This window comes from Sabethes cyaneus, chromosome 2 (assembly GCF_943734655.1).
Source record: "Sabethes cyaneus chromosome 2, idSabCyanKW18_F2, whole genome shotgun sequence".
In the NCBI taxonomy this organism is placed as follows: Eukaryota; Metazoa; Arthropoda; class Insecta; order Diptera; family Culicidae; genus Sabethes; species Sabethes cyaneus.
The window spans coordinates 112,166,321-112,191,637 of record NC_071354.1 but is presented as its reverse complement, the minus strand read 5'-3'; the positions used below and the strand labels follow the sequence as shown (position 1 = coordinate 112,191,637).

At 44.5% G+C, this 25,317-nt stretch overlaps 1 protein-coding gene across 5 annotated transcripts in view; it reads right to left on the bottom strand.

The window, feature by feature from the left end:
- The window catches only part of LOC128738371 (1-phosphatidylinositol 4,5-bisphosphate phosphodiesterase gamma-1), a 375,128-nt gene that overhangs the window by 166,836 nt on the left and 182,975 nt on the right, over positions 1 to 25,317 (bottom strand). For all 5 annotated transcript variants that reach the window (XM_053833430.1, XM_053833431.1, XM_053833433.1 and 2 more), the window contains exon 9: positions 6,065 to 6,121. In XM_053833430.1, the coding sequence (XP_053689405.1) occupies positions 6,065 to 6,121 (57 nt within the window). The remainder of the gene's footprint in view (positions 1 to 6,064; positions 6,122 to 25,317) is intronic.

The following is a 25,317-nucleotide window of genomic DNA, read 5'->3' as shown; positions in this document are numbered from 1 at the left end:
GGAGAGGATTAAGGGTGATGCGGTGGTTGTTGAAGCGAATGCCAACGTTTCATACGCAGCGATCCTCCGAAAAGTCAGAGAAGCCCCGAAGTTGAAGGAACTCGTAGAGAAAGTGGTAGAGAACCAGGCGAACTCAAAAGGGAGAGATGCTTTTTGAACTGAAAAAGGATCCATCCGTTAAGAGCGCAGCTTTCAAGGATCTTGTTGCCAAAGCACTTGGAGATGAAGCGAACGTGAAAGCGCTTTCCCAAGAAAGGCATATGGTGAGACGCAGACGGCGACGATTCGTCTCTCAGCGGTAGCAGCGCCCAAGCTACTGATGAAGGGTAAAATTAAAGTTGGTTGGTCAGTGTGTGTTCTGAAAGCCATCCCTCGTGTGACCAAGGAAATGGAACGTTGTTTCAGGTGCTGGGGCTTCGGCCATCAGGCGCGTAACTGTGAAAGTCCGGATAGATCCAGATCATGCCGGAAATGCGACGAGAATGGCCATTTTGCAAACGACTGCGCAAAGCCACCGAGGTGTATGCTCTGCAATAATTCAGAGAGAAATGACCACACGACGGGAGGCTTCCAATGCCCAGCGTATAAAAAGGCGAAGGCGGATCAGCAGTGATGGAGGTGAGAGGTGACCCAGATTAATCTCAATCATTGCGACATAGCACAACAACTGTTGTGACAGTCGACAACGGAGTCGTTGTGCGACGTCGCAATAATTGCAGAGCCGTACCGAATTCCTCCCGGTAATGGTTACTGGGCAGCTGATAAAGCAGCAATGACTGCAATACACGTAATGGGCAAGTTTCCCTTTGAGGAGGTGGTTTCCAGTTCGTATGAAGGTTTCGTGATTGTCAAAATCAACGGGATCTACGTATGCAGCTGTTACGCACCCCCAAGATGGACTATGGAGCAGTTCCACCAGATGCTGGAGGCGCTGACCGAAAAACTCATCGGGCGAAGGCCGATCATCGTTGCGGGAGACTTTAACGTTTTTGGGATCTTTCCCAAAATAGTCCATGTAACTAGATGAACAAAGTTCAAAGGGGCAATTGAAGAAATCCTGTGATGGTGGCTGTACGGGGTGCGCGTCATGTTGGACAGGTCGTCTCGACAGGCGGAGAAATCCCGCGATGGTGGTTGGCTGTAGAAGAACACTCCTGAAGTAGCGCACGTCTCGACAGGTAGAGTTTTTGCGATCGTGATGCTAGCAACACTTACGCAAGGAAATCCTGCGAGGGTGGCCGTGAAGGGATGGACGGTAAGTTGGTCGCCATCCCAGCATCGGTGCACATCTCGACAGGTAGTGGAGTAATGCATAAGTAATGGGCATGAGTAATGGGCTGTGGAGTGGGGGAGCAGATGCACCAACGGCAGAGGATACAGTCTGTTAGAAGCTCTGGCTAAGATGGAAATTCAGGGTGTCGATTTCCTGAAAAATCAGGGAATATCAGGGAATTCATTTTTGGATCAGGGAAATCAGGCAATATCAGGGAATTTAGAAATTCAATCAGGGAAATTTTGTTTACCCGGCAATATTGTTGATCAACTTTGGAATCAAATCAATTTTCGTGTAAAATATACGCAGATTGATCGGTTGAATTAAAACTTGTTACATGTATAGTGGCGATTCGATTATCTTTCAGTTTGCCGTAAATTTTTTATTTGTACTGCGCCGTAGAATTGTCAGACTTCACTCGCTGTAGTGCTCGAAATCGGCAATGGCAGGCCTCACGCACTTCAGATCGGGAAGAACGCAGCGCGGCGTTTAGAGTGGCCAGGGCTGCATTGAAACGGGAGATAAAACAAAGCAAACGCAACTGCTTCAATAAGCTGTGCCGAGAAGTAGACGCTAACCCCTGGGGCGTACCGAATCGTTATGGCGAAAGTAAAAGGTCCTGTGACAATTGGAGAGTTGTTTCCGAATAAGCTGAAGGTTATCGTGGAGGGACTATTTCTGACGCACGCCCCTACGATGTGGCCAACAATACCGTACGGTCCAGAAGAGAGGGCTAGCGCTGATGGTCTGCAAGTCTCAATCGATGAAATAGCGGCAGTGGTAAGACAGCTAAAAATGAAGAAGCCCCCTGGTCCTGATGGGATTCCTAACGTGGCTCTTACGGCAGCAATATAAGCGTTCCCGGATTTGTTCAGGACCGTGCTGCAGAAATGCTTAGAAGATGGTAGCTTTCCAGACCGATGGAAGATCCATAAGCTAGTGTTGTTGCCGAAGCCAGGGAAGCCTGCGGAAGATCCAGCGTCATACAGGCCGATATGTCTACTGCATACATGCGGAAAACTCCTGGAGAGGATAATCCTGAATAGGCTTACGAGGTATACAGAATGTGAACACGGTCTGTCAAACATGCAGTTTGGGTTCTGGAAAGGGAAGTCCACGGTGGATGCAATTCAGACAGTGATCGAGCGAGCCGAGAAGTCGTCCAAACAGAGGCGAAGAGGAGATCGTTTTTGCGCCGTTGTAACGATCGACGTAAAAAACGCCTTCAATAGCCAGTTGGGAGGCCATTGCCGACTCGCTGCATAGAATGCATGTCCCAGGATATCTATGCAGAATACTGAGGAGTTACTTCAGGCATCGGACGCTTGTTTACAAGACCGCCGAGGGGCGCAAGACGACGAACATTACGTCTGGAGTCCCACATCCTTGGCCCAACACTCTGGAACGGGATGTACAACGGTGTACTGTCTCTGAAGCTGCCTAGAGGCGCGGTGATCGTCGGCTTTGCAGATGACATCATGCTATCGGTGACAGGCGAGTCACTGGAGGAAGTAGAAATGCTGGTGACAGAGGCGATTAGAAGTATCGAGAACTGGATACTTGGTGCAAAGCTACAAATCGCCCACCATAAAACGGAGGTTCTGCTGGTTAGCAACTGTAAAGCCGTACAACATGCAGTCGTCACCGTCGGAGAGCACATTATTACTTCAACGCGCGCGGTCAAGCATCTGGGAGTAATGATAGACGACCGGTTGAACTTCAACTGCCACGTCGACTATGCTTGCGAGAAGGCGGGGAAGGCTATGAATGCGATAGCCAGAATCATGCCGAATTGTTACAGGCCGAGTAGTAGTAAGCGGAGACTGCTAGCTAGTGTGCCATCATCGATACTGCGGTATGGAGGTCCAGCCTGGATCGCAGCACTACGATCGAAGCGGAATCGCGTGAAGCTGAATAGTACCTTCCGACTCATGACTGTAAGAGTTGCCAGTGCATATAGAACAATATCGTCGGAGGCAGTATATGTTATCGCTGGAATGATCCCCATCAGCATCATGCTCGTGGAAGATAACGACTGTTACGGACGAAGAAACATCAGAGGGGCCCGGAAGCTGGCGAGAGAAGAGTCGCTGAGCAAATGGCAGCAAGAGTGGGATAGGACCGAGAATGGTAGATGGACGCACCGACTCATACCGGTTCTGTCAACCTGGTTGAACCGGAAACATTGAGACGTCGGGTTCCACTTTACGCAGTTTCTCTCGGGTACGGTTGCTTCAGGCAATACCTGCACCGGTTCGGGCACGCAGCGACACCATTCTGCCCGGAATGCAGAGAGACGGCAGAAGAAACATCACAGCATGTGGTTTTTGAATGTCCTCGATTTGCCGCGATACGAAGGGAGATGCCGCCCCTGACGGTGGAGAACATAGTAGGCGGAATGTGTCGGGAGGAGAGCGTGTGGAATGCAGTCACCAGCGTTGTAGCACAGATTATGTTGCATTGTTGTTATGTTGGTCGCTTTCCCTGGATCGGTTCGCGTCTCGACAGGTGAAGTTTCCACAGTGCAGTGGCGAACTCCACGGAGCAGTGCTGAGCCTAACAAGAAACCCTGCGAGAGTGACCGTGAGGAGATGGAAGTCATGACGGAGCAGTGCTGAGCCTAACAAGAAACCCTGCGAGGGTGGCCGTGAGGAGATGGAAGTCATGACGGTCGCCATCTTTGAATCGGTACATGTCTCGAAAGGTGCAAGGAAAGTGGTCGGTGAAGGAGAATGTAGTAGCAACAAGAATGGCAGAACCCTGCGAGGGTGAATGTGAAGGAGTGGACGTTATGACGGTCATCTCCGGACCGGGGTGTACAGACACAGCCTCCCCCCGAAGTAATACTTAACGGTAGTTCCGGGGGGGGGGGTTATGGTCAGACGCCCGTGAGGTTTTTAGTGGGTTAGAGTCCCACACTGTGCCACGTGATGTAGTGATGTAGCAATATATCATTAGTGTGCCTGGCATTAAGCGCTTCCTCACGTAAAAAAACATACACACACACAGAGTATTTCGTCGGAAGCCGTCTGCGTTGTAGCTGGGATGATTCCCATTGATATCATCTTGACGGAGGACAGTGAATGCTATAAGCGAAAGGACATCAGAAGAATAAGAAAAGTTATGCGAGCAGAGTCATTAGTCAAGTGGCAGCTAGAGTAGAATGCTGCGACCAACGGTAGATGGACGCAAAGGCTAATAGAGGTTCTCTCAATCTGAGTAAATTCTATCTGACACTATTTCTTTCGGGACATGGTTGCTTCAGACAGTATTTACACCGATTCGGTCACGCAAGGTCACCCTTCTGTCCGGGGTGCGATGGCGTGAAAGAAACACCGGAGCATGTGATCTTTGTTTGCCCCAGGTTTGAAGCGATGCGCACGGAAATGCCTACACTCAACGTAGACAACATTATTAAAGAAATGTGTCAAGATAAGGGCACTTAGAACGTCGTCAATAGATCGATCTCAAGTACTCTTGCCAATCTGCAGCAAAAATGGAGGGCAGCCCCGCAAGTCGGCAGCGCTTAGCTTGGAAGGAGTGGTGATGAGTATATAGAGGACAATGTAGCCCATTGAATGGACGTCTCTAGGCCGCATATGACACACAAATCAAAAGCAACGCGATTCTGGGCGCGGTAAAACTCTAGACGGACTCATATGTGTGGAAGATGGGATCTTTCCCAAAATAGTCCTTGTAACTAGATGAACAAAGTTCTGAGGGGCAATTGAAGAAATCCTGTGATGGTGGCTGTGCGGGGTGCGCGTCATGTTGGAGGGCACTTCCTTGTCAAATCACGTCTCGACAGGCGGAGAAATCCCGCGATGGTGGTTGTGCTGTTGAAGAGCACTCCTGAATTAGCTCACGTCTCGACAGGTAGAGTTTTTGCGATCGTGATGCTAGCAACACTTACGCAAAGAAATCCTGCGAGGATGGCCGTGATGGGATGGACGTTAAGTTGGTCGCCATCCCAGCATCGGTGCACGTCTCGACAGGTAGTGGAGTGATGCATAGGCACGCCCTCCTCCAGAAGTAATGCCTAGCGGCGGTCCCGGGAGGATATTAGGTTAGGAGCAGTGACATTTTTAGTGGGTTAGAGTCCCACACCGTGCCACGTGATGTAATGGATCATCAGTGTGCCAGGCATTGAGCTTTTCCTCAAGATCAAAAAACGCGCGCACACATACACACGCGCGTACGCACACACACGCACACATAGGCGCGCACACACGCACACCCACACACCTATATTTAAAAATTTTCAAAAACATATTAATACATAATTTTAAGAGGGTTACTCCAATTTACAAATGTTGCTGCGTATTTTATGGAGCGTTTTGCTTAAGGGGGGACCCTACTCTGGAAGGTCGAAAAAAAAAAACAAATTTTCGTAAATTTTTTTCGGATGCTAAAATTAAAGTTAAGTGTTGGGGTATTTTGGATACTGGTTAAGGTATATTTGAAGACATATTTTGCATTTTTTGGATCCCAGAACCACCAGATTCTGAGATACATGTACCGCCAGCTGATAAAGTATAATTTCCAGAACCACGCACTTAAAGTTTCATACAGCGATGCATTTCCCTTGAAGTGACCAGACAGTTTTCCGTAACTTTTCAACGAGATCAGATATCAAAAAATCCATTTGACATGAAATTTCTGAAGGCATAAGTGTCTTGAAAATGCAAAATAATAAAATTCGATTTTTCCGACTTTCCAAAGTAGGGTCCCCCAAGTGGACATATTGCCCCTATCAACCCTACGGATTTGAAGCAAGAGCAATTTAATTACCTTTTCATTCATGGATGATGGATCCATGTAGCTATATGCCCCGTTATCATCTGGAGCCTGTAATAAAAAAGTATCGTATATTAGTTTTTGAATAAGGTCAAATTATGGAATAAGGCAGGAAAAGCATTTTTTTATATTATTTGAATGGATCAAGGAATTTAAGCGAATTTAGAGATTATGATTTCAAACAGCTTTGCTAATGAGCAAAAGCCAGAATTTGAGTTACATTGCAAGATAATACACCTTGACCAAACTCGTGTTTTTAGTCTTTGACCTTGAAATGCGGTCAGGCATTAATATTAATATTTTCTCCCGATGAATTTTTTAAAATTAGCATTTTATGAATCGTGAAGACCTGTACTAACACATTTTGAAAGAAAATGTTATGCACATCAAAGTTGCATGATCGCACCGTTCAGACAGAGCGTGTGCCGGCCACGTCCGAATGCGGGTCCTGGTGGGATGGGAAGGCATGTTAGTCCAATACTTGTTGCTACTAAAGACCAGGGAATCCTCTGCATCTTCACAAGTATTTCGGGAAAGGAATTGTGGTTAGTAGATGGGAGGATAACGTAAGTATGTAAGCACCAGTTATATGAGACTAACCTGGATATTCGAAAATTTTCTTGTAAAGCCAGTAATTACGAAAATTAAGATATAAAAAATACCTTTTCAATAAGTTTAACATAATGCCAATGGTACTCATATACTGTATATACACAACCATAATTTAATTTATATCGAAAAATACTATGCACATGCGAGATTTTCAGCTCGAAAACTACGTGACAACTTGAACTTATTATACCTGAAAATAAAAATCGGCGATAATGAAACGAGCCAATATAGTCCCTAAGTTGATAAGCATTTCCTCTTACCAACGCTAATATGCAGAGATATAGCGCCCTGCTTGTTTTCGGTATCGTTTTTCGTGAATAACCGCACTGTTTTTCTTAACTTCGAATTCATTCTGCAGAAAAACCCGCAGAGTGTTCCAGGTTGTGATGTAGCTCACCGTATTAAGGGATAATTTAGCCAACCCAACTCTTCTTTGCCAACACGAATCTTTGAAGCTCCGAAAACCCAAGTCTGCTATTTCCTCAAAGTCGGCGATCCACTTATTCACTGAATAATAATCTGTACCACTGAATTCTGCAAAAGCCGCTTCTACTTCTTTCATATTCCATCGTTGTTCCAGCACGCCTCGTCTTTCACAAACGGCACCTCCTTGAACGTCAACTACATTTTCAGCACGATTATCCGCACCGAAACAGTCATTTTCCATATGCACAAATTCAGATGGCCGTCCGATGTTGCGACCATAAGCCGCCGCCCCATTCACACCACCACCACCACCACCGATATCGACACTGCCATTGTTTTCACCGGCGTTTACGTTTTGTCCCACTGGCATCATAAGCCCTGCCAATAACTCTGTACGCGATACGTGCTCGACTGAATTTCCAACAATATTTGGAGTACTAAAGGCCGGTTGGACTACCGAAATTCTGCGCATGTTTTCCAATAGTCCGTTCAACCTAACGTTTTCTTGCATTAACGACTGCATCTCCGTGCGCATGGCATTTATCTGTTGGCTAAGATTCATAGCCGTAATATTTGAGTAGTTAAGTTGATCTGTCAATTGAGCGAACGTATTATTCGGATTAACTTGCACTGGTGCCGTACTGTTTGCGAAGGAAGGTTGAAAAACGTAATCGAATGGTCGACCGATGGTAGGGGGCGGTATTGGTGGTGTTTGCGGTCTATCGTCCATTGTTGCACTTAACAATTGTCTGGATTCGATCGAACCCGTTCACTTTTCTACAGTATTATTGTGTTTTGACCAACTATTATGTGTATTATTAGAACTTGCTGATTCTTTTCGGTGAAAATCAAAAACTGTTGATTTGGTGTGACGTTTCTGCCTACTGTTTTCCTTCGGCCATCATCAGACGTAATAACGCGTCAATTCTGCATCATCACTCACATTACTCATCACTCACAATTGGTTGTGAGTGACGATACAGAATTGACGCGTTATCACGTCTGATGATGGCCGAAGGAAAACAGTAGGCAGAAACGTCACACCAAATCAACAGTTTTTGATTTTCACCGAAAAGAATCAACAAGTTCTGATAATATTAGTGTCACGGTGATCTAAATACGCAAATAACAACTATTATATAAACTTGGAGAGTAAACTTTATTTGTCAAGCATTTGTAGACTACATACAATAATATTATTACAATGTTTACTTATATACTATACATTATTCCTATGGCTGAGTCGTAGTTTAATTTGGATTCTGGACATAGTGATGTCAATTCTTTCGCAATTTTGATTATAAAGGCGCATCATATTATTGACTGGTCCATTTTTCGCATAATTGGTCTTATATGATTTTTCCAAAAATATTTTTCTAGTCCTAAGGTTACGACACGGCGCATAAAAGTTTAATTATTTAGAGAATTTATTTAGAGAAATAATGTCATTGATAAAGTAAAGCATTGCTTGTTCGCGACGTTCTTTAAGTATTTGTATATGGATGAGCATGCAGCGCGCTTCATAAGATGGTAATGGAAATACTGTCCAGTTAAGTTTTCGAAGCGCGTATAGTAGAAATAGTTTCTGAACAGATTCAATGCATCCTTCGTGTAACGCAGTGTGTGGGCATAGAATATTGCAATATTCCAGAATAGGTCTTACATATGTAATGTATAAAAGTTTTATTGTATATGGGTCTTTGAAATTATGACTGAAGCGTTTGATAAAGCCCAGCATTCTATTTGCTTTGTTAATAATGGTATTGTAATGTTCTGTAATTGTTAGTTTTGAGCCTAAGATTACTCCTAGATCCCTTACAATTTTACATTTTGGTACAATATTGTTTCCTAAGTATACGTCAATAGAGGGAGTTTGAATTTTCCTGCTAAATGCTATTGAGTTACATTTTTTTACATTCAGGTTTAGTAAAGATTTGTTGGGTCAAGTGTTGAATACATTGACTTCATTCTGAAATACTGCGATGTCATGGGCATTTTTTATTTCCATATATATTTTCATGTCGTCTGCATGTACAAGTACTTTTGAGTGGTTAAGTATAAAGGAAATGTCATTTACGTGCAAAATGAAAAGAAGTGGCCCTAAGTGGGAACCTTGGGGAACCCCAGAGGTGACTTGAATAGGGTCCGAGAGGGCATTTTGAAAGCGAACAATTTGTTTGCGTTCCGTTAAATATGACTGAAGTCATTACAAGAGCTTCGGTTCTATTCCAAATTTTTCCTAATTTGAAGATTAATAATGGTATGTCTATTCTGTCAAATGCCTTACTAAAGTCCGTGTAAATAGCTTCTACGTGGTTGCCATTGTCCATTGCATTCAGAGTAAAAGTTACAAATTCCAGGAGATTTGAGGCAGTAGAGCGGCCTTCAAAAAAGCCGTGTTGCTGACTTGTAATTCTGTGTTTTAGTTGTCGGAAAAATTTTCCATTTACAATTGATTCAAATAGTTTAGGAATGCAAGAGATAATGGTAATTCCACGGTAGTTTCGGGTGTCTGATTTAGTTCCTGATTTGAAGATAGGGACTGAATACGAAGATTTACATATTCCCGGGCATTTTCCATTTTTCAGACACATGTTAAATAGGCGTTGTAATGGTGTAGCAAGTTCTTCGGCCAGGTTTTTGAGAAATATGGGTGGTATACCGTCAGGCCCCGGTCCTTTTGACGTATTCAGGCCTTCGAGTGCGGCCGGTTAAGGCCCTAACCCAGCGAGGTTAAGGTGCCGAACAAAGTCGCATTCGGCTTTGCGCGACTCCGTATAGCCAATAAGATGGGAGCGGGAACTCTTATCCCTACCTCCACGCGGTACCGGCCGGGACGCAACTGGGTCTAGGGTCGACCAAATACCAGTCTTTGGTTACACCCTCAGTTGTGTGCTAACAGGGAAAGGGGGGAACGTTGTGCTTGAGGGTAGCGTGGCGCAGTGGTGTAAAGAGGCGAGCGGGGCTCAACTCCTATAAGCCAGCTGCGGGCGCCGTAGTGCTGGCGGGTAGCGTGGCGCAGTGGTGTATAGAGGCGAGCGGAACTCAATTCCTATAAGCCAGCTGCGGACGCCGTAGCGTCCTGTCAGAGCTCAGGACTTTAAGCAAAAAAGCCGGGTCAGGAGTACCATGGGCACATTAGGATCGGTTTCAGGAAGATCCTAATTATGGTGTACTGGACGGGCGGGAATAAACGTTTGGATTCGGCGCTATAGGGCTGCCGGCTGTGCTATTCTACTACCTTAGGTAAGGAAGGGTGGTACCTTCCCGAAACGGCGAGTAGGCTAATGGTACAGCTGCCTTCCGTCCCGTTAAAACCGTGGGTGGTCTCTAGGTACGTTCAAAGCTCGTCACTCACGTCAAAGTGCGGTGGTGTAGGCTCAGATGATACATTCCTGACTAACGCTGATCGGATGCTAACATCCCTGCCCCTATGAAGGGTAGGGGGGAGTGTCCCTAGCCATGGCCTCCCTGCTTGCATAGGTCACCATGGGATCGTTAAGGCGACTACACAATTAAAAGTGGAGATAGCGACCTTGAGTTGGGACCCATAAGCATGGAAAAATTCCTAACTTTTAACGAGGATACGAATGCGGGTGCTACTGGTGGCAAAGATGATATCTTTGCCAAAAGTAGTAAGTTGGCGAGATCACCAACGACAAAGACAGGTAGCCCCCCGCTATCGGGGGCGCGACCCAAGAAGAGAAGCCCGCCGAAATCGGGGGCACAGCCCATACAGGGAAGCCCCCCGAAAACGGGGGCAATACTGAAGAGGAAGTTGACCCCACCAAAGTCTAGCACCCCAGTTAGAACGCCGGCGGCCACCGCTGCTAGCTCAGCTAAGAGGCGGGCGACAGCGGTAGGAAAATGTCAACAGAGGGCGTGGTGCACCCTCTTAAGGCGGAAGTTGGGCTTCCTCCAGCTTGCTGGTCCCAACCATGGACCAACGTTGGCGGCCAAGAGGCAGCGGACCCTGGCTCGCGCCTCTACCAGCGAACGTGCGGAGGCGGTACCGGATGGTGTTGCCGGGACCGGGGAAGAGGAATGGCGGGTGAAACGGCACAGGAGTTGCTTTGGCAAACGGCAGCCGAAACGGGGTGCGATATTGCCATTATCGCGGATCTCTACCGGGTCCCCCGGGGCGGCGCAAACTGGGTAATCGACAAGGGTCGGATGGCAGCGATTGCCGTGATGGGTAGATACCCGATCCAGGAGGTGGTTTCGTCCAACCAAGAAGGGTTCGTGATTGCTGTAGTCGATGGCGTCTGCATCTGTAGCTACTACAGATCAGTTCAGAAGCAGTTTGACCGGATGCTAGACGTGCTCACCGACGAACTCACGGGCCGCAAGCCCGTTGTCATTGGAGGAGACTTCAATGCTTGGGCTGTCGAATGGGGTAGCAGGTGCACTATCCCGAGGGGACAAAGCTTGCTGGAAGCTCTGTCCAAGCTGGATGTAAGTCTGGCTAACGTGGGATCAATCAGTACCTTTTGCAGGGGGGTACAACAATCGATCATCGACATCACCTTCTGCAGCCCAACGTTGCTTGCCAACATGGGCTGGAGGGTCGACGGACGCTACGGCCACGCGGGTTGAAGTCGACAGGGAGGAGGTGGAAAGTGAAGTTCTTCGACAAAGACCTGTTCGTTGAAGCACTCAGTGCAGAGAGCATCCGCTCGAACCTGAGCGCTCGTGAGCTGACCAACGTCCTAGTACGGGCATGTGATACCACTATGCCCAGGACGGGGCAGCCAATGAACGGTCGTCGCTCGGTATACTGGTGGAGTGATACCATTGCCCAGCTCCGTTCCAGGTGCCACAGAGCGAGAAGGCTAGCGCAGAGGGCCCGGACCGATGCAGAAGCTGAAGCTCGGGGAGTCGAACTTAGAGCAGCCAGGTCGGCGCTCAAGAAGGAGGTTAGGCGTAGCAAGAAATCCTGTTTCCAGGAGCTATGCCGCGATGTGGACTCAAACCCCTGGGGCGGTGCATACCAGGTGGTGATGAAAAAGATGAAGGGTACATCCGCGCCGCAGGAAACCTGCCTCCAAAAGCTGAGAGTCATCGTGGAAGGGCTCTTTCCGCAACACGATCCAGTTTGGTGGCCTCCAACCCCGTACGGTCAATCGAATGATGTTCACATTCCGGTCACGAATGAGGAACTCATCGTAGTTGCCAGGGGTTTGAAAACGAAGAAAGCGCCCGGTCCTGACGGGATTCCGAACGAGGCACTCAAAGTGGCGATCCAAGCATATCCCGATATGTTCAGAGAGACGCTTCAGAATTGCCTGGAGGTATACGAATTTCCAGACAAATGGAAAGTCCAAAGATTGGTACTGCTGCCAAAGCCAAGGAAACCGCCTGGTGATCCCTCGTCGTACAGGCCAATTCGCCTATTGGACACGTTAGGCAAATTGCTAGAGCGGGTAATCCTAAACAGGCTGACGCCTGTGGTGGAAAGTAATGTCGGACTGGCAAGCACGCAGTTTGGCTTCCGTAAGGGGAAGTCCACTGTAGATGCCATAAAGTCCGTGGTGGAGAGGGCCGAGTAGCTTATGAAACGGAAAAGGCGAGGCGACAGGTATTGTGCCATAGTCACAATCGATGTCAAAAACGCCTTTAACAGCGCTAACTGGGGAGCAATCGCGTTAGCGCTGCATAGGATGAGGGTACCGGACCATCTATGCAGGTTGCTTAAAAGTTACTTCGGGAACCGGACGCTAGTGAACGACACGGCGGATGGGGCGAAGAGGTACAAAATGACAGCGGGTGTTCCACAGGTTTCGATTCTCGGCCCCACGCTTTGGAATGCCATGTACGATGAGGTGCTGATGCACGAACTACCCACTGGGGTCAAGATCACTGGCTTCGCCGATGATATCGTCCTTACAGTGGTAGGCGAGTTTCTAGATGAGGTGGAAATGCTGGCATCAGACGCCATAAGCATAATAGAGGGTTGGATGGCAGGCGTCAATCTACGATTGACCCACCATAAGACGGAAGCGGTGATGATCAGTAACCGCAAGTCGGCCCTAGAGGCCAAAATAATCGTTGGAGGACAGGTGATTGTCTCCAAACGAAGCACATAGGAGTATGTAGAACAAAAACGTGGCCAAAATTATTTCAATGGTGTTTAAGTCTGTTGATGCATCAAATAGCTTGAAAAAGTTATTATTTATTATTTTTAGATGATAAATCTAGTAAATAACAGCTTGTTTTCAGCTAGCAGTGACATATGTCCTCTTTGACATACATTTTCAGTGTAGTATTCCCATTTATCGTTAAGCAAATATTGGAATCAAGAGAAACATGACTTAAAAACAAAATTACATCATTGTTGTATTTTTTCTGCAGTACAATAAAAAAATGTAGATCGTAAGTCCTAATTTTACGATTTGGAAACCGCTACGAATTTGAATCACTCTCACTTTCATCTGAACTCGCGTTTGATACATCGTTGAATTCTTCAAGTTACAGGTTTGGCTGACCTGGAACGAGTAGTTTAAGCGCTTCGACTGTTAAAGACTGGGTAGTTTTTATTGGCTTTGCGCGAGAATTAATCAGCAATAGTATTTCTTTCTTATATTATTAATTTCACGGGCGAATCTGACTTTGACTGGATGTCAAAACTTCAGCGATTAAGGATTATGACATACAATTTTTTTCTGCCCGGTAATGTTACTTATTATCCGAAGAGGAACGACGGAGCTTATAAAAATGTTGGAATCGCTGTCTAACGGGTACTCAAATTTTTGATTATATTGAATATTGTTGAGAACCATCGCAGCCCCACTTGCTAATCAGCTCCGAATCAAATCAGAATTTAGATTTCCATCATCAGGCAAGGACAAAAAACGTCATCTAGATCTAGATATTTACATAAGCGTGAAGCTGCTACTAGGACTGCAACTTTACCTCAGCATGGGTATCTGTTACTGAAAATTCTACTTCTGGTGAATAGCAGTTTCGTTTAGCGTTCTTCAAAAGCGAATAATAAGGATAAATGTTTTTGTTTGAAGAATATGTAATTTTATACTGCTTTTTCGAAACGACGAATATAGTTAACGCGTGTCCTGGCGAATGCTTTTGAACAGCATTTAACTGTACAGCTGTCAGCGCGTTTTTTAATTCTGAAGCTTTTGAGGGATTTTAGGTGATATCTTTAATGATGCTGGAAACCGTCGTATTTCCCACAGATCTTTGACTTATTTGTGTTGCATAACTTAAGATCTCAACTGGGACATTTTCTCACAGTTCCAGGCTTCGCTTGTTTCTCTCAGTAGAGTCTACAAACTTCTTACTTGGACGACCTTCATTTGATATCTCAGACCAAGTAGATGACTTGATTGTAGAACTCATCCAAGTTTTGTTTGCCTCTTTAAACCGAACCTTATGGTTATAAGAAGTCGTCAATGTGCGTTTGAACTATGTTTTAAACCCACTCAATTGATATTTCAGTACATGATAGTGATTCGGAGGGCATTTAAGAGATTCTTTAAGTTTTTTTTTCTGTAAACAATAGCGTTTTGTCGATTGAGCGATCAGGACATTGCCGTATAAACTGAAAGAGGTGGTTTCTAGAAAATTTCCGGTCAATTCTCTCAGAATTTGAAAGAATACATCGAAATTTCTTAACTAATGCATGACAAACACATGCGTGAGATTTTCTTTCGCAACATTATTCTGGAACTCCATACCTTTCAAAATGTTTCAAGATGTTATCAAAATGGCCGACATATGATGCTATAAGTATCTAACAATACAACAATGATAAATAGCGCGTGGTTCATTCACATTTTGATTTTTGAATTTTGGCCAGGTTTTTGGCTGATATACTTCTACGTGCGAAGTGTGAAGTACCTGGGTGTCATGGCAGACAACAGGCTGAACTTCACCAGCCATGTGGATTATGCTGGTGGTAAAGCGTCAATGGCGGCTACTGCGCTGTCCAAGATCATGCCGAACGGCTACGGTCCTAGCAGCAGTAAGAGACGCCTGATGGCCAGCGTTGCCATGTCGGTGCTACGATACGGTGCACCGGCGTGGGCCCCGGCTTTGGAGAGTAAGCGCAATCAGGCATGCCTGAACAAGGTGTTCAGGCTGTTAGCATTGCGCGTTGCGCGCGGCTACCGTACCATATCGTTGGATGCGATTGGGGTTATTGCAGCCATGATTCCCATATGCATACTCCTAGGTGAGGATATCGAGTGCCATAGGCAGAGGAACGTCAGGGGCGCTAGGGACAGAGTTAGGTTGGACTATATTAGGCGTTGGCAGGCGGAATGGGATCGCACCGACCTTGGTTGATGCACCCATAGGCTGATCCAGAACATATCGTCCTGGATCGGTAGAGGACATGGTGAAGTAAACTTTTTCCTTACCCAGTTTCTGTCGGGACATGGATGCTTTAAGAAGTATCTACATACGCGTGGGCGGGTAGACTCACCCTTTTGCCCCGTTTGCACGGTAGCCGAGGAAACGGCGGAGGATGTGTTTTTTCACTGCCCGCGGTTTACGTCCACTCGGCGGGTGATGCTTGCGGTCGTTGGGGAATACACCAACGCCGACGACATTGTGCAGAGAATGTGCGCTGAGCAGCGCGCATGGGGTGCCGTCGTTAGGGCGGTAACGGCGGTGATAACGGAGATGCAACGGCTAGAACGTTTGCAATGACCGGGCCTGACATAGCTTGCTAGGGTCAGTAATGGGCTGATTAGGCAGCCCAGGCCCTAGGTGAAGGGTAGTGGCGGTATGAACACACGCAACGGACAAGTCGGAGTGCTTTGGCACGTCCTCCCTCCTGAAGTAAAACCTAACGGTAGTTCCGGGAGGGGTTCAGGAACGGGCAGCAGGATAGTTTTTAGTAGGTAGGCGCATGTTGGCACCATGTGAATCCTATTCAGCACCGTGAAGGTGCTTTTGTGTACTTCGCCGTATATGGTTGCTTTGGCCCATATATTTTCAAATTCGATATGCTTTCTAGCAATTATTTTTTCCGAAGTAAAGTCAGAGTTTATAGCTTTAAGGACACCTCCTCCAGACTTTTTCTGACTTAGAGACAAATTACGGCCGTGCCGGAATACGTTAAAAAGATTTCCAAAAATTTCTTCGCTTTTGACGCTTTCGTCCCAGCTACTTTCGGTTCCGAGAATGACTTTGAAAGAAGATGATAATAAATTTTGATGCATTTCCTTCATTTTGGCTGGACTTTTCATGCGGTTGAAATTCTGGCAATACACAAGAATTTCAGCAGCATACTGTTTTAATGCAGAAGAAGTTTTTGGAAAATAACACAGGTCTGCAAAAATAAAAAAAAATTCAGATGCATCAGTTATTTTAGGTGATTCATATGTTTTTTGGAGTGCTGAATCCAAAACTGATTTCCGTTTTTCTCCATCACGTACAGATTTTTTGCAAATTATGCTTCTTATATGGAAAAGTCACAAATTAGATGGAAAAATTATTATCACAGATTCGTATTAAAAAACCTAAATAAAATCTTTTTCTATTATTTTAGTAAATTTTTACTCAATAAATACAGGAAAAATACTACTGAACTGAAATTTTTATCTCTAGTCTTTTTTTGTCCTTCAACACTGGTTAATGTACTCAGGTACGCTCACTTACGCAAATTCAACTGCTGTGCCTCACAGAAACAAAATCTGTAAAAGATATGTAAGAAGCATTTGTAGAGCTGAATATAATCTACAATTTTGTTGAATAGAGTAGTGCATTACTATTCCATTTATAATAAAGACGGCCTTTAAGCCTTGGTTTATAAATAGCACGTTTGTTTGAGCTAAGAATAAAGTTGCAATACGATTACCACGTAAATACACAAGTAATGGAGTACTCAATTCATAAAGTTTGTAGATTGCGTTCAGTTCTACAAATGTTTCATACATGACTTTTATCAAATTTGCTTCTATAAGGCAGTACAGTCGACTGAGAGCAAGTGGGTGTATTTGAGCGCACCAAATTTTAAAATAATATTCTCCATAGTTTCTCCATCGTATATGGTTTTCTTCCAAAACATGGAAGGGTTTACATAAATAAATACAATTCTGATGTAAAAATCAATTTTTTAATGTAATTTAAATCCAGGATATTTCTGCTGTTTTATGTCTAAAACCAACTTTCAAGATTATTCAACAAGTATTACATGAAAACGTGACGTGATGGACAATTTTTATTATTTTTTCTGAATTCAGTGGACAAAAATCTATAAGAATCAGTTGAAAAATCCTATGCAGTTTTTTTATGCAGACCTGTGTAATTACTACTTACATTTAAGTTTACTAGCTCCAAAGAGCGCGTCGATAAAATTTCTTCTTCATTAGACTGTGCGTCGTCGTTTGGTGGTTCAAATACTTCCGCGTTGTGCGTCAATTGTAGAGAATATTCGCGTTGTAAGATTTACGTGACGGTACAACCACAGAACAGAAGTGGAAGTCCGAACAATTCGGCGATCAAAACTGGTAACAGTCTTTTTTGTTTTTATTTTTCTTTGGGAAGCTTTTCGCATAGAAGCGAATAACAGCAATATAAGCAGAACGCTCGCTGCCAATCGCATAGCAGCTTTCACATGCTTTCGTGTGCATTCGTGAAAAAAAGTGACTCGCTACCGCCACGTAGGGATGGGAAAACTATCACTAACTACTGATAGTTATCAGTAAGCAATAATATCACTAAGTACCAGTAAGGTTTCGCTATTATTGATATTTACTGATATAGTTACGCTATCCCGTTAGAAATATTAGTTAGATTAAACTTATTGGTCGGTAGTTGCGTACGATAAACATGGATGACACAAATGTCACCTCCATTTAACTCGAACTTTGGCCACTCGTCGCCAGTTTTCCAGTCGTCTCAAAAGTCGCAAATCGCTTCTGACCTGGACGAGCCATCGTGCACGTTGGGCCCCCCTGTTCATGGCGGTGGGGTTGTTGAAGAGGACTATTTTCGTCGCACTGTCGTCCGGCATTCTTACGATGTGTCTGGCCCACCGTAGCCTACTGACTTTCGCCAAATGTACGATGGGATTCTCTCTAATCAATGCCTGTAACTCGTGATTCATACGTCTCCACCACTCTTTGCTTTCAGTTTGCACTCCGCCGAATATCCGCAGTACCCTTTCGTTCGAACATGGCAAGGGCGCGTATATCCTCCGTGAGCGACCTTACGCGTAGTGATGTCCGAAATTTTCAATTATTCGATTACCGATTAATCGGCGAGCGTTGTCTGCACTAATCGATTAATTCAACTATTCGAACTGGTGGTATTCGATTAGAAATATTCGAATACTTTTTTCATTAATTCGATTAATCGAACGATTATGAACGATTAGCGGCCATTATTCGGTGATTATTCGCATTCATATTATTTCCTTTGAACTATTCGATTAATTCAATTACTCGTGCTGGCAGTATTCGATTAAAAATTATTCGAATATTTTTATAGTTATTCGATTAGTTGAATTAATCGAACGATTAACGGACATCACTACTTACGAGTCCATAAAGAACTACTGACCTAATAAAAGATTTGTGCATTATCAGCTTCGTACGGTAGCGTATGCTTCTTGATCGTAGCGTATAGCGAAGGGTAAAGTAGGCTCGATTTCCGGCTGGAATGCGCCGCTAGATTTCCTTACTAATGTTGTCCGCGGTCACCAGCAATCCAAAATACACGAATTCATCTACCACTTCTAGTTCGTCGCCGTCAAGAGTTACCATCCGTGAAAGGCACGCGTTTGGTTCCTTGGAGCCTCTTCCTTTCATGTGTGTAATCGTTGACGTCTTTATTATTAATCTGATCTTCCTAGACTACTGCTTTCAACCTGGCGTAGGTTGCCTCCACCGTCGCAAGGTTCCTAGCTATGATATCAGTCATCTTGTCACCTTCTCTCAACCCTCGCCGCGTATCGAAGGGTGTGTCCCCGAGATGCGCACGAAACACACCACTCGATCGAATAGCGTCAGTTTATCTGGGAACTGGTTCGTGTGATGCATAATTATGATGTGATCCCATAATATCCGCTGGGTGGTGAAAATCTGGTCCGAAGTTGCGCGAACCTCCATAAAGCCCGGTTGGTAAATTACAAAGTAAATTTACAATGAAGAACGCAGTTACAATTTCCTATTTTTTGCTTCAATGCCCTGATGAGTAAAATTACTGATATTTACTGATAGTTATCAGTAACGTACTGAAATTACTGATAGCTATCAGTAACGAATTTTAATGATAGTTCCCATCTCTAACCGCCAGGTTCGCTAGTATCTCTAGAAAGTAGCATGTACATGTTTGGATTTCTACTTCCACTTCTGTTCTGTGGTACAACGCTTGCCAAAAAATTTATTGTTTCTTTCACGCAATTGCTGAAGGCGGTGAGTTCGTTCGCTCACTAAAAATTGTTTGTACGACTGCAAGTCAGCTTCTGCTTCCGGCGGTAAAAGTTCATATTCCTGGTAGACTTCTAGAAAGATGCGCTTCAGATGTTCGGGAGACGTCGGGAGTCCTTCGGATGCCGAAAGCATTCGAATGCTAGTCGATGTTAGTCCTTCTATACAGACTGACGATTTTCATTATTTTTGGGTCGCGCAGTCTACCTTTCAGAAAGTGACGCCGTTTGTTGACTGCTGAGTGAGGCGGACTATAGGTGGACGCATTGGGTCGCATTCAAATAGACTGTATTGAGGAGGTGCTGGAGCTGGGTGTGTGGTGTGGGTGCTGTCGTTGTTATTTTCGTTTTCGTGCAGGCGGACGCTTCTGGTGTTAGTCTGATTTTAAGTCCTATATGGATTAATTGTTTCGCCTTTTTGAAAATTGATGAATTTGGATGTTATGTCCGTTGTTGGCGGTCCAGAAAATTGTAGTTTTGCAGCTGCCAGTAGGTCCTTGTCCAGAGGTAATGCATAATTTTTTGGAAGTATTGGCTGATTGCTTTCGACAGTTCTATGGATATTGTTGTTGGTGTTGTCAAAGTCGTTGCTGCTGTAGATATTATTACTGACATTGCGGTGTTCGCTATTGTTCTGAGTGTAGTCGTTATTATTGTGATGATTGTGACGTGTGTTATTATTGATGTTGTCCGAATTTTTGCGCTGCCGTCTACGTTGTTGTCTACGTCTTCGCGCTGCAATTTCTGCCTGTTTTTCTTGAAAGCGGCGGGTTCGTTGCCTGGAGTCAAAAGAACTCTAATCAACTTTCCAGATTTTTTGCTGCCTACTATACGCCAGCCGGAATTTTGTGGAAGGTCATTTTGTGTCATTTACAGGTGCGGACGGATGCAGTGAGCGTTCCATCCCTTCAGAAAGACTTAGGTGATTGACTGACGCTGGTGTTGCATTCATTTTGGAGGTTTCAGCAGAGAGTACTTTTAGTTCGTCTAGAACTGCTTTTGTTGTAATACTACAATTAAGCTTGCTAATTGACGAGGCTTTAATTGATGATTTAATTGCGTCAATTTTTGATTCAAGTGTAGCAAAAGCGTTTCCAAAATACTTTTCCAAAAGTTTATTTGTGTGTCTTTGGATTTCTGCTACAATTGTGTCATTCACGTTTTCTGATATTTTTTCTTCAATACGATGGAATGATTATGCTATTTTCGCGTTAAGCGGCTTAAAAAATTCGCTGTTAGCATTTCGTACGACGACCGCAAGGTGATCGCTTACGTTTGTTGACAAAGAATGTTTTGATATACTGGCTAATGTGGTGGCTATTTGCTTATTTCCCACATGCCAATGTTATTCAATGGCAGCCATTCGTTTTTCGATTTGTTCCACTGCATCCTGCATATGCGTGATATTCTGCAATTGTGTGATGATTCGATGTTGGCTTTCTGTCTGCTTACTGATTATTTGTTTCAGCGAGTATTTTTCGGTGAAGTCTGGTGTGCATTATGTACATAGTGGCAGAACAAAATTCCGTAAATCGTCCTCCCACTCACGTTTAGCACCAATACAAGCTGCATGAAAACTGCGTCCGCATGTTCCATGACACTTCCAAAGATGACGTAGACTTGTCATTCCACATTCAGGAGCGTTGCACTTCATTACGGCTGGAGTTCACTACGCGGCGGACAAGATATATTATTTACGCACGGTTACGCGACGGTCAAAAATTGTTTATAAATACTAGGGACTCGCGGTTGCGCGACGGTCAAAATTGTCTATAAATATTCGCGAGGCCGTCGCGAGTCGGTAAAAAAAAATTACTTATTGTACTTATGCTACTGCGCAGTAAAAATGCGCGTCCGAACTCTTCGACGGTCAGCGGACGAAAAAAATCTTATATATAAAAATGGAAGTGAAAAAGTTCGACCGCGCATCACTTGAGAACGGAGCGTCCGATTTGAGCCGTCTTTTCTTTATTGTGTTCGTTTCCACCACCGCTCTGTTTTTACGGCGAGAAAAATTGAAAAATTTACTGGGAAGATAGGAAAACTCGAAAAATTAGTTTTCCATATAAAACCCGCAACGCATTGTATGCGCCATGTCATTGGCTGCTATGATCATCGTACGATTTTTTGCAGCACCGTTGTCGTATTCAAACAAACACGTGGTTACCATTGAAATCGCCACATCGAACAATGCTATTAAACATTTTGGGGGTTTACAATTTCAGAAAATAACCATTTCAATAGGTCCAACTTATTAATCAACCTAAACTCAAGCCTAAAGCGTCAACAATAAAATTTGTTAATTTCATTCATTCTGTTAATTATTATTACGATTCTCGTTCAACCGGCCCACTCTGTAATGATCATCAGCATCACTGATGATCAAAAGAGTGCGGGAACTCACTCTCTATCCATACATTGACAGCGCTATCTATAACGAATAACGATAGCATTAGTCGAGAGAATTTCTATAAATACTTGCCATCGATCAAACTAGCATTCATCTTATACATTCATTATGAATAAACCACTTAGTGTGATCACATCGGTCTGTTCCTCTAAAACGTGTTAGTCTGTTAAAATAAACTCTGTGTTAAGAAAACGCAAATTGTGACCAGTGACTTTTCGAAGAAGAACTATCATTTTGTGGTCCTTCGAAACCGGATGACCCGGTGGACACGACAGATTAATATAGTGAACTATCTCCAAAATTTCGTGGCTTTGTTCTTGTGGCGTGGGATCGCGCCATTGCACTTAATCGACGAAGTATTCATCGGTGACGACGAGATTGCAGCCCCCGCAGTAAAGGCGGCGTAAAACTGTTGGAATTAAATTCACATCGGAACGTTGGAGACACGGTTAATATTTGCATCGCCGAACATCGTTTTGGAAAGGAACAGATAAGTACAGGTGGCGAACTGAATGCATGGTCAGTCCTCCGCCATTGCAAATTGGCAAAATTGCATGTGGCCTAGTGGTGAAACAATAAAGTTGAATAAATGCTACGATTTGTGTCTTATTGATTGCAAAGAAAAGGGTTTGGTCCGCTGAGTTGAGTTTCGAGGTTTGTTGGCATTATAGTTGATTTATATTTCACAATTATTAGTCTGTTGATCGGTGGGTTCTTTCTGTCAATTTCTCGGTCGTATATTCATTCGGTCGGTCAAGCTGTGGAGCATTAATTAAAGTGCAGTGAAAATTATACAAAGTGCAATATGTCGAGCACCGAACTGCGGACACTAACAAGGCAGGAACGGCAACTTCGGAGTGTTCTTGATACAATTAGAGACTTCGTTCAGAATTATCAAGAAGCACGTGATAAAACTGGATTGCAGATTCGGATCAAAAAATTGGATGAGGTTTACGATTTGTTCTGTCATGTGCGGACACGAATAGAGATGATTCTCGAAGATACCGACACCGGAGAAGATTTTGTAGATCCAGATGAGTCCGAGGAAGCACATGTTAAAAGAATGGCGGTGAATAAGGAAAAACGTGAGAGGGAAAATCAGCAAATCTTGAAGGTTTTTGTAAGCGAATATTTCCTGCTGAAACAATCGATGGAAGATCTTTTAATGCCTGCCGAATCGAGCTCCAGAATGGTTCCTGCTGCAATCGTCAATCACCAACCGTCCTCCATTTCAATGATGCGTGTGAAGCTTCCAGAACTCAAGCTTCCCACATTTGGTGGTAACTTACGAGATTGGATAACGTTCAGAGATACGTTTAAAAACCTGATTTCGGATAATACACAACTCTCCGACATCGATAAATTCACATATCTTCGTACGGCATTACTCGGGGAAGCGCTTCAAGAAATAGGGTCAATAGAGCTCACTGCGGCCAACTATTCGATAGCTTGGCAAGCACTCGAATCGCGATATGAGAACAAAAAACTGCTGGTAAAGTCTCATCTTGATGCAATTTTGGCGGTAGATCAAATGAAGAAAGAAGGATTTGAATCTTTGAATCATGTCATCAACGAATTCGATAAGCACTTACAAATGCTGAGTAAATTGGGAGAAGATACGGCATCTTGGAGCACTGTCATGGCACATATATTGGCCAGCAAGTTAGACAGCACGACTCTGCGTTTGTGGGAAAGTGAACACCGCTCACGTGATGTCCCAAAATATGTGAATATGATTGAATTTCTGAAGAAACATTGTATCGTTTTACAATCGGTGGCTCCAAACCGTCTCCAACTAGTCGAATCCAAAAGGCCACAGCGGGCTGCTAGTAGCTATACCAGTACACAAATCGTCTGTCCATTCTGCAATAATGAGAATCACCAGGGCTTTCAGTGCACAAAATTCAAGGCAATGAGGGTAGAGGAGAGAAGAAATGCGGTTAAAATCAATCGACTGTGTTACAACTGCTTATCGAGAGGCCACGTATCAAAACTCTGCTGTCGAACTAGTTGTAAAATATGTGGACAACGGCATCATACGATGCTGCACCAAGGTTCCAGAACGAATGCGAGTAAATCTCCGGTTCCACAGCCACCGCACCAGCAAACGAATCAGAAGAACCCACACACGACACAGACACCAACAACCTCACAAACACAGAAACAGACACGAAATACAACTCCTCAGCACGAATCACACCAACCCTCACACGATACCCTCGCTACTTCAAGCACACACGGACACACACCGCCTTCTACACCTACATGCCACAATGCTATCCATTCTGCTGAAGCGGTATTACTTGCTACTGCTCTCATCGTTCTCGAAGATTACTTTGGAAATTCCACGTTAGCTAGAGCTCTTCTCGATAGTGGTTCTCAGCTTTCTTTTATGTCGGAGAGTTTATCGCAAAGGCTCAAGTTTAAACGATCTCGTGAAAATCTCTCCATCAGTGGAATCGGACAAGCTATAAAAAAATGCAAACAATCTGTTATCGCTCGTGTTCGCTCTCGAGTATCCGACTTTATCGGTGACGAAACCTTCTATGTTTTACCGCAAGTGACGCAAACCTTGCCGATTACGAGAGTGAATACCAACCATTGGGAACTGCCAAGAGACATAATCCTCGCAGATCCCACTTTCTATGAGCCAGGCTCAATAGACATTATTATTGGAGCGGGTCTATTTTATGACATACTCTCAACAGATAAGCTTAATCTTGGGAGCGAAGGCCCATCCATGCGAAATAGTGCTTTCGGTTGGATTGTGTGTGGAAAAATTGCGGACAGTTTTAGACATCCTAAATCTGTTGTCGCAAGCACGTGCAGCGAGCAGATAGATGAACTTGTTGCGCGGTTGTGGGAGCTTGAAACCTGTCGATCTAGCACTATTCATTCGGTGGACGAATCAGCTTGCGAAGCCTGGTTCGATCGCACAACAGTTAGAGACGCTAGTGGAAGATTTATTGTGTCCCTACCGAAGAAAGATTCGCTCATTTCCAGAATGGGGGATTCAAAACACACAGCGCTCAAACGATTTCTGGCACTAGAGAGACGACTAGCTGGCAATGCTGAAATAAAAGTCATGTATGAGCAATTTATCGAAGAAAATTTGCGATTAGGACATATGAGAGAGGTTACAGGTGACGATGAATCGACCACACAGCACTATTATATACCGCATCACTATGTTCTGAAGCCTGACAGCTCGACCACCAAATTGCGCGTGGTCTTTGATGCATCATGCGCAACCAGCACTGGAATTTCTCTGAATGACTCCCTCCTGGTCGGTCCAACGGTACAGGATGATTTGCTTGCGATCGTTCTGCGGTTTAGGCTCCACCGCTTTGCTGTGGTCGCAGATATAGAAAAAATGTACCGCATGGTACGGGTGCAATCCAG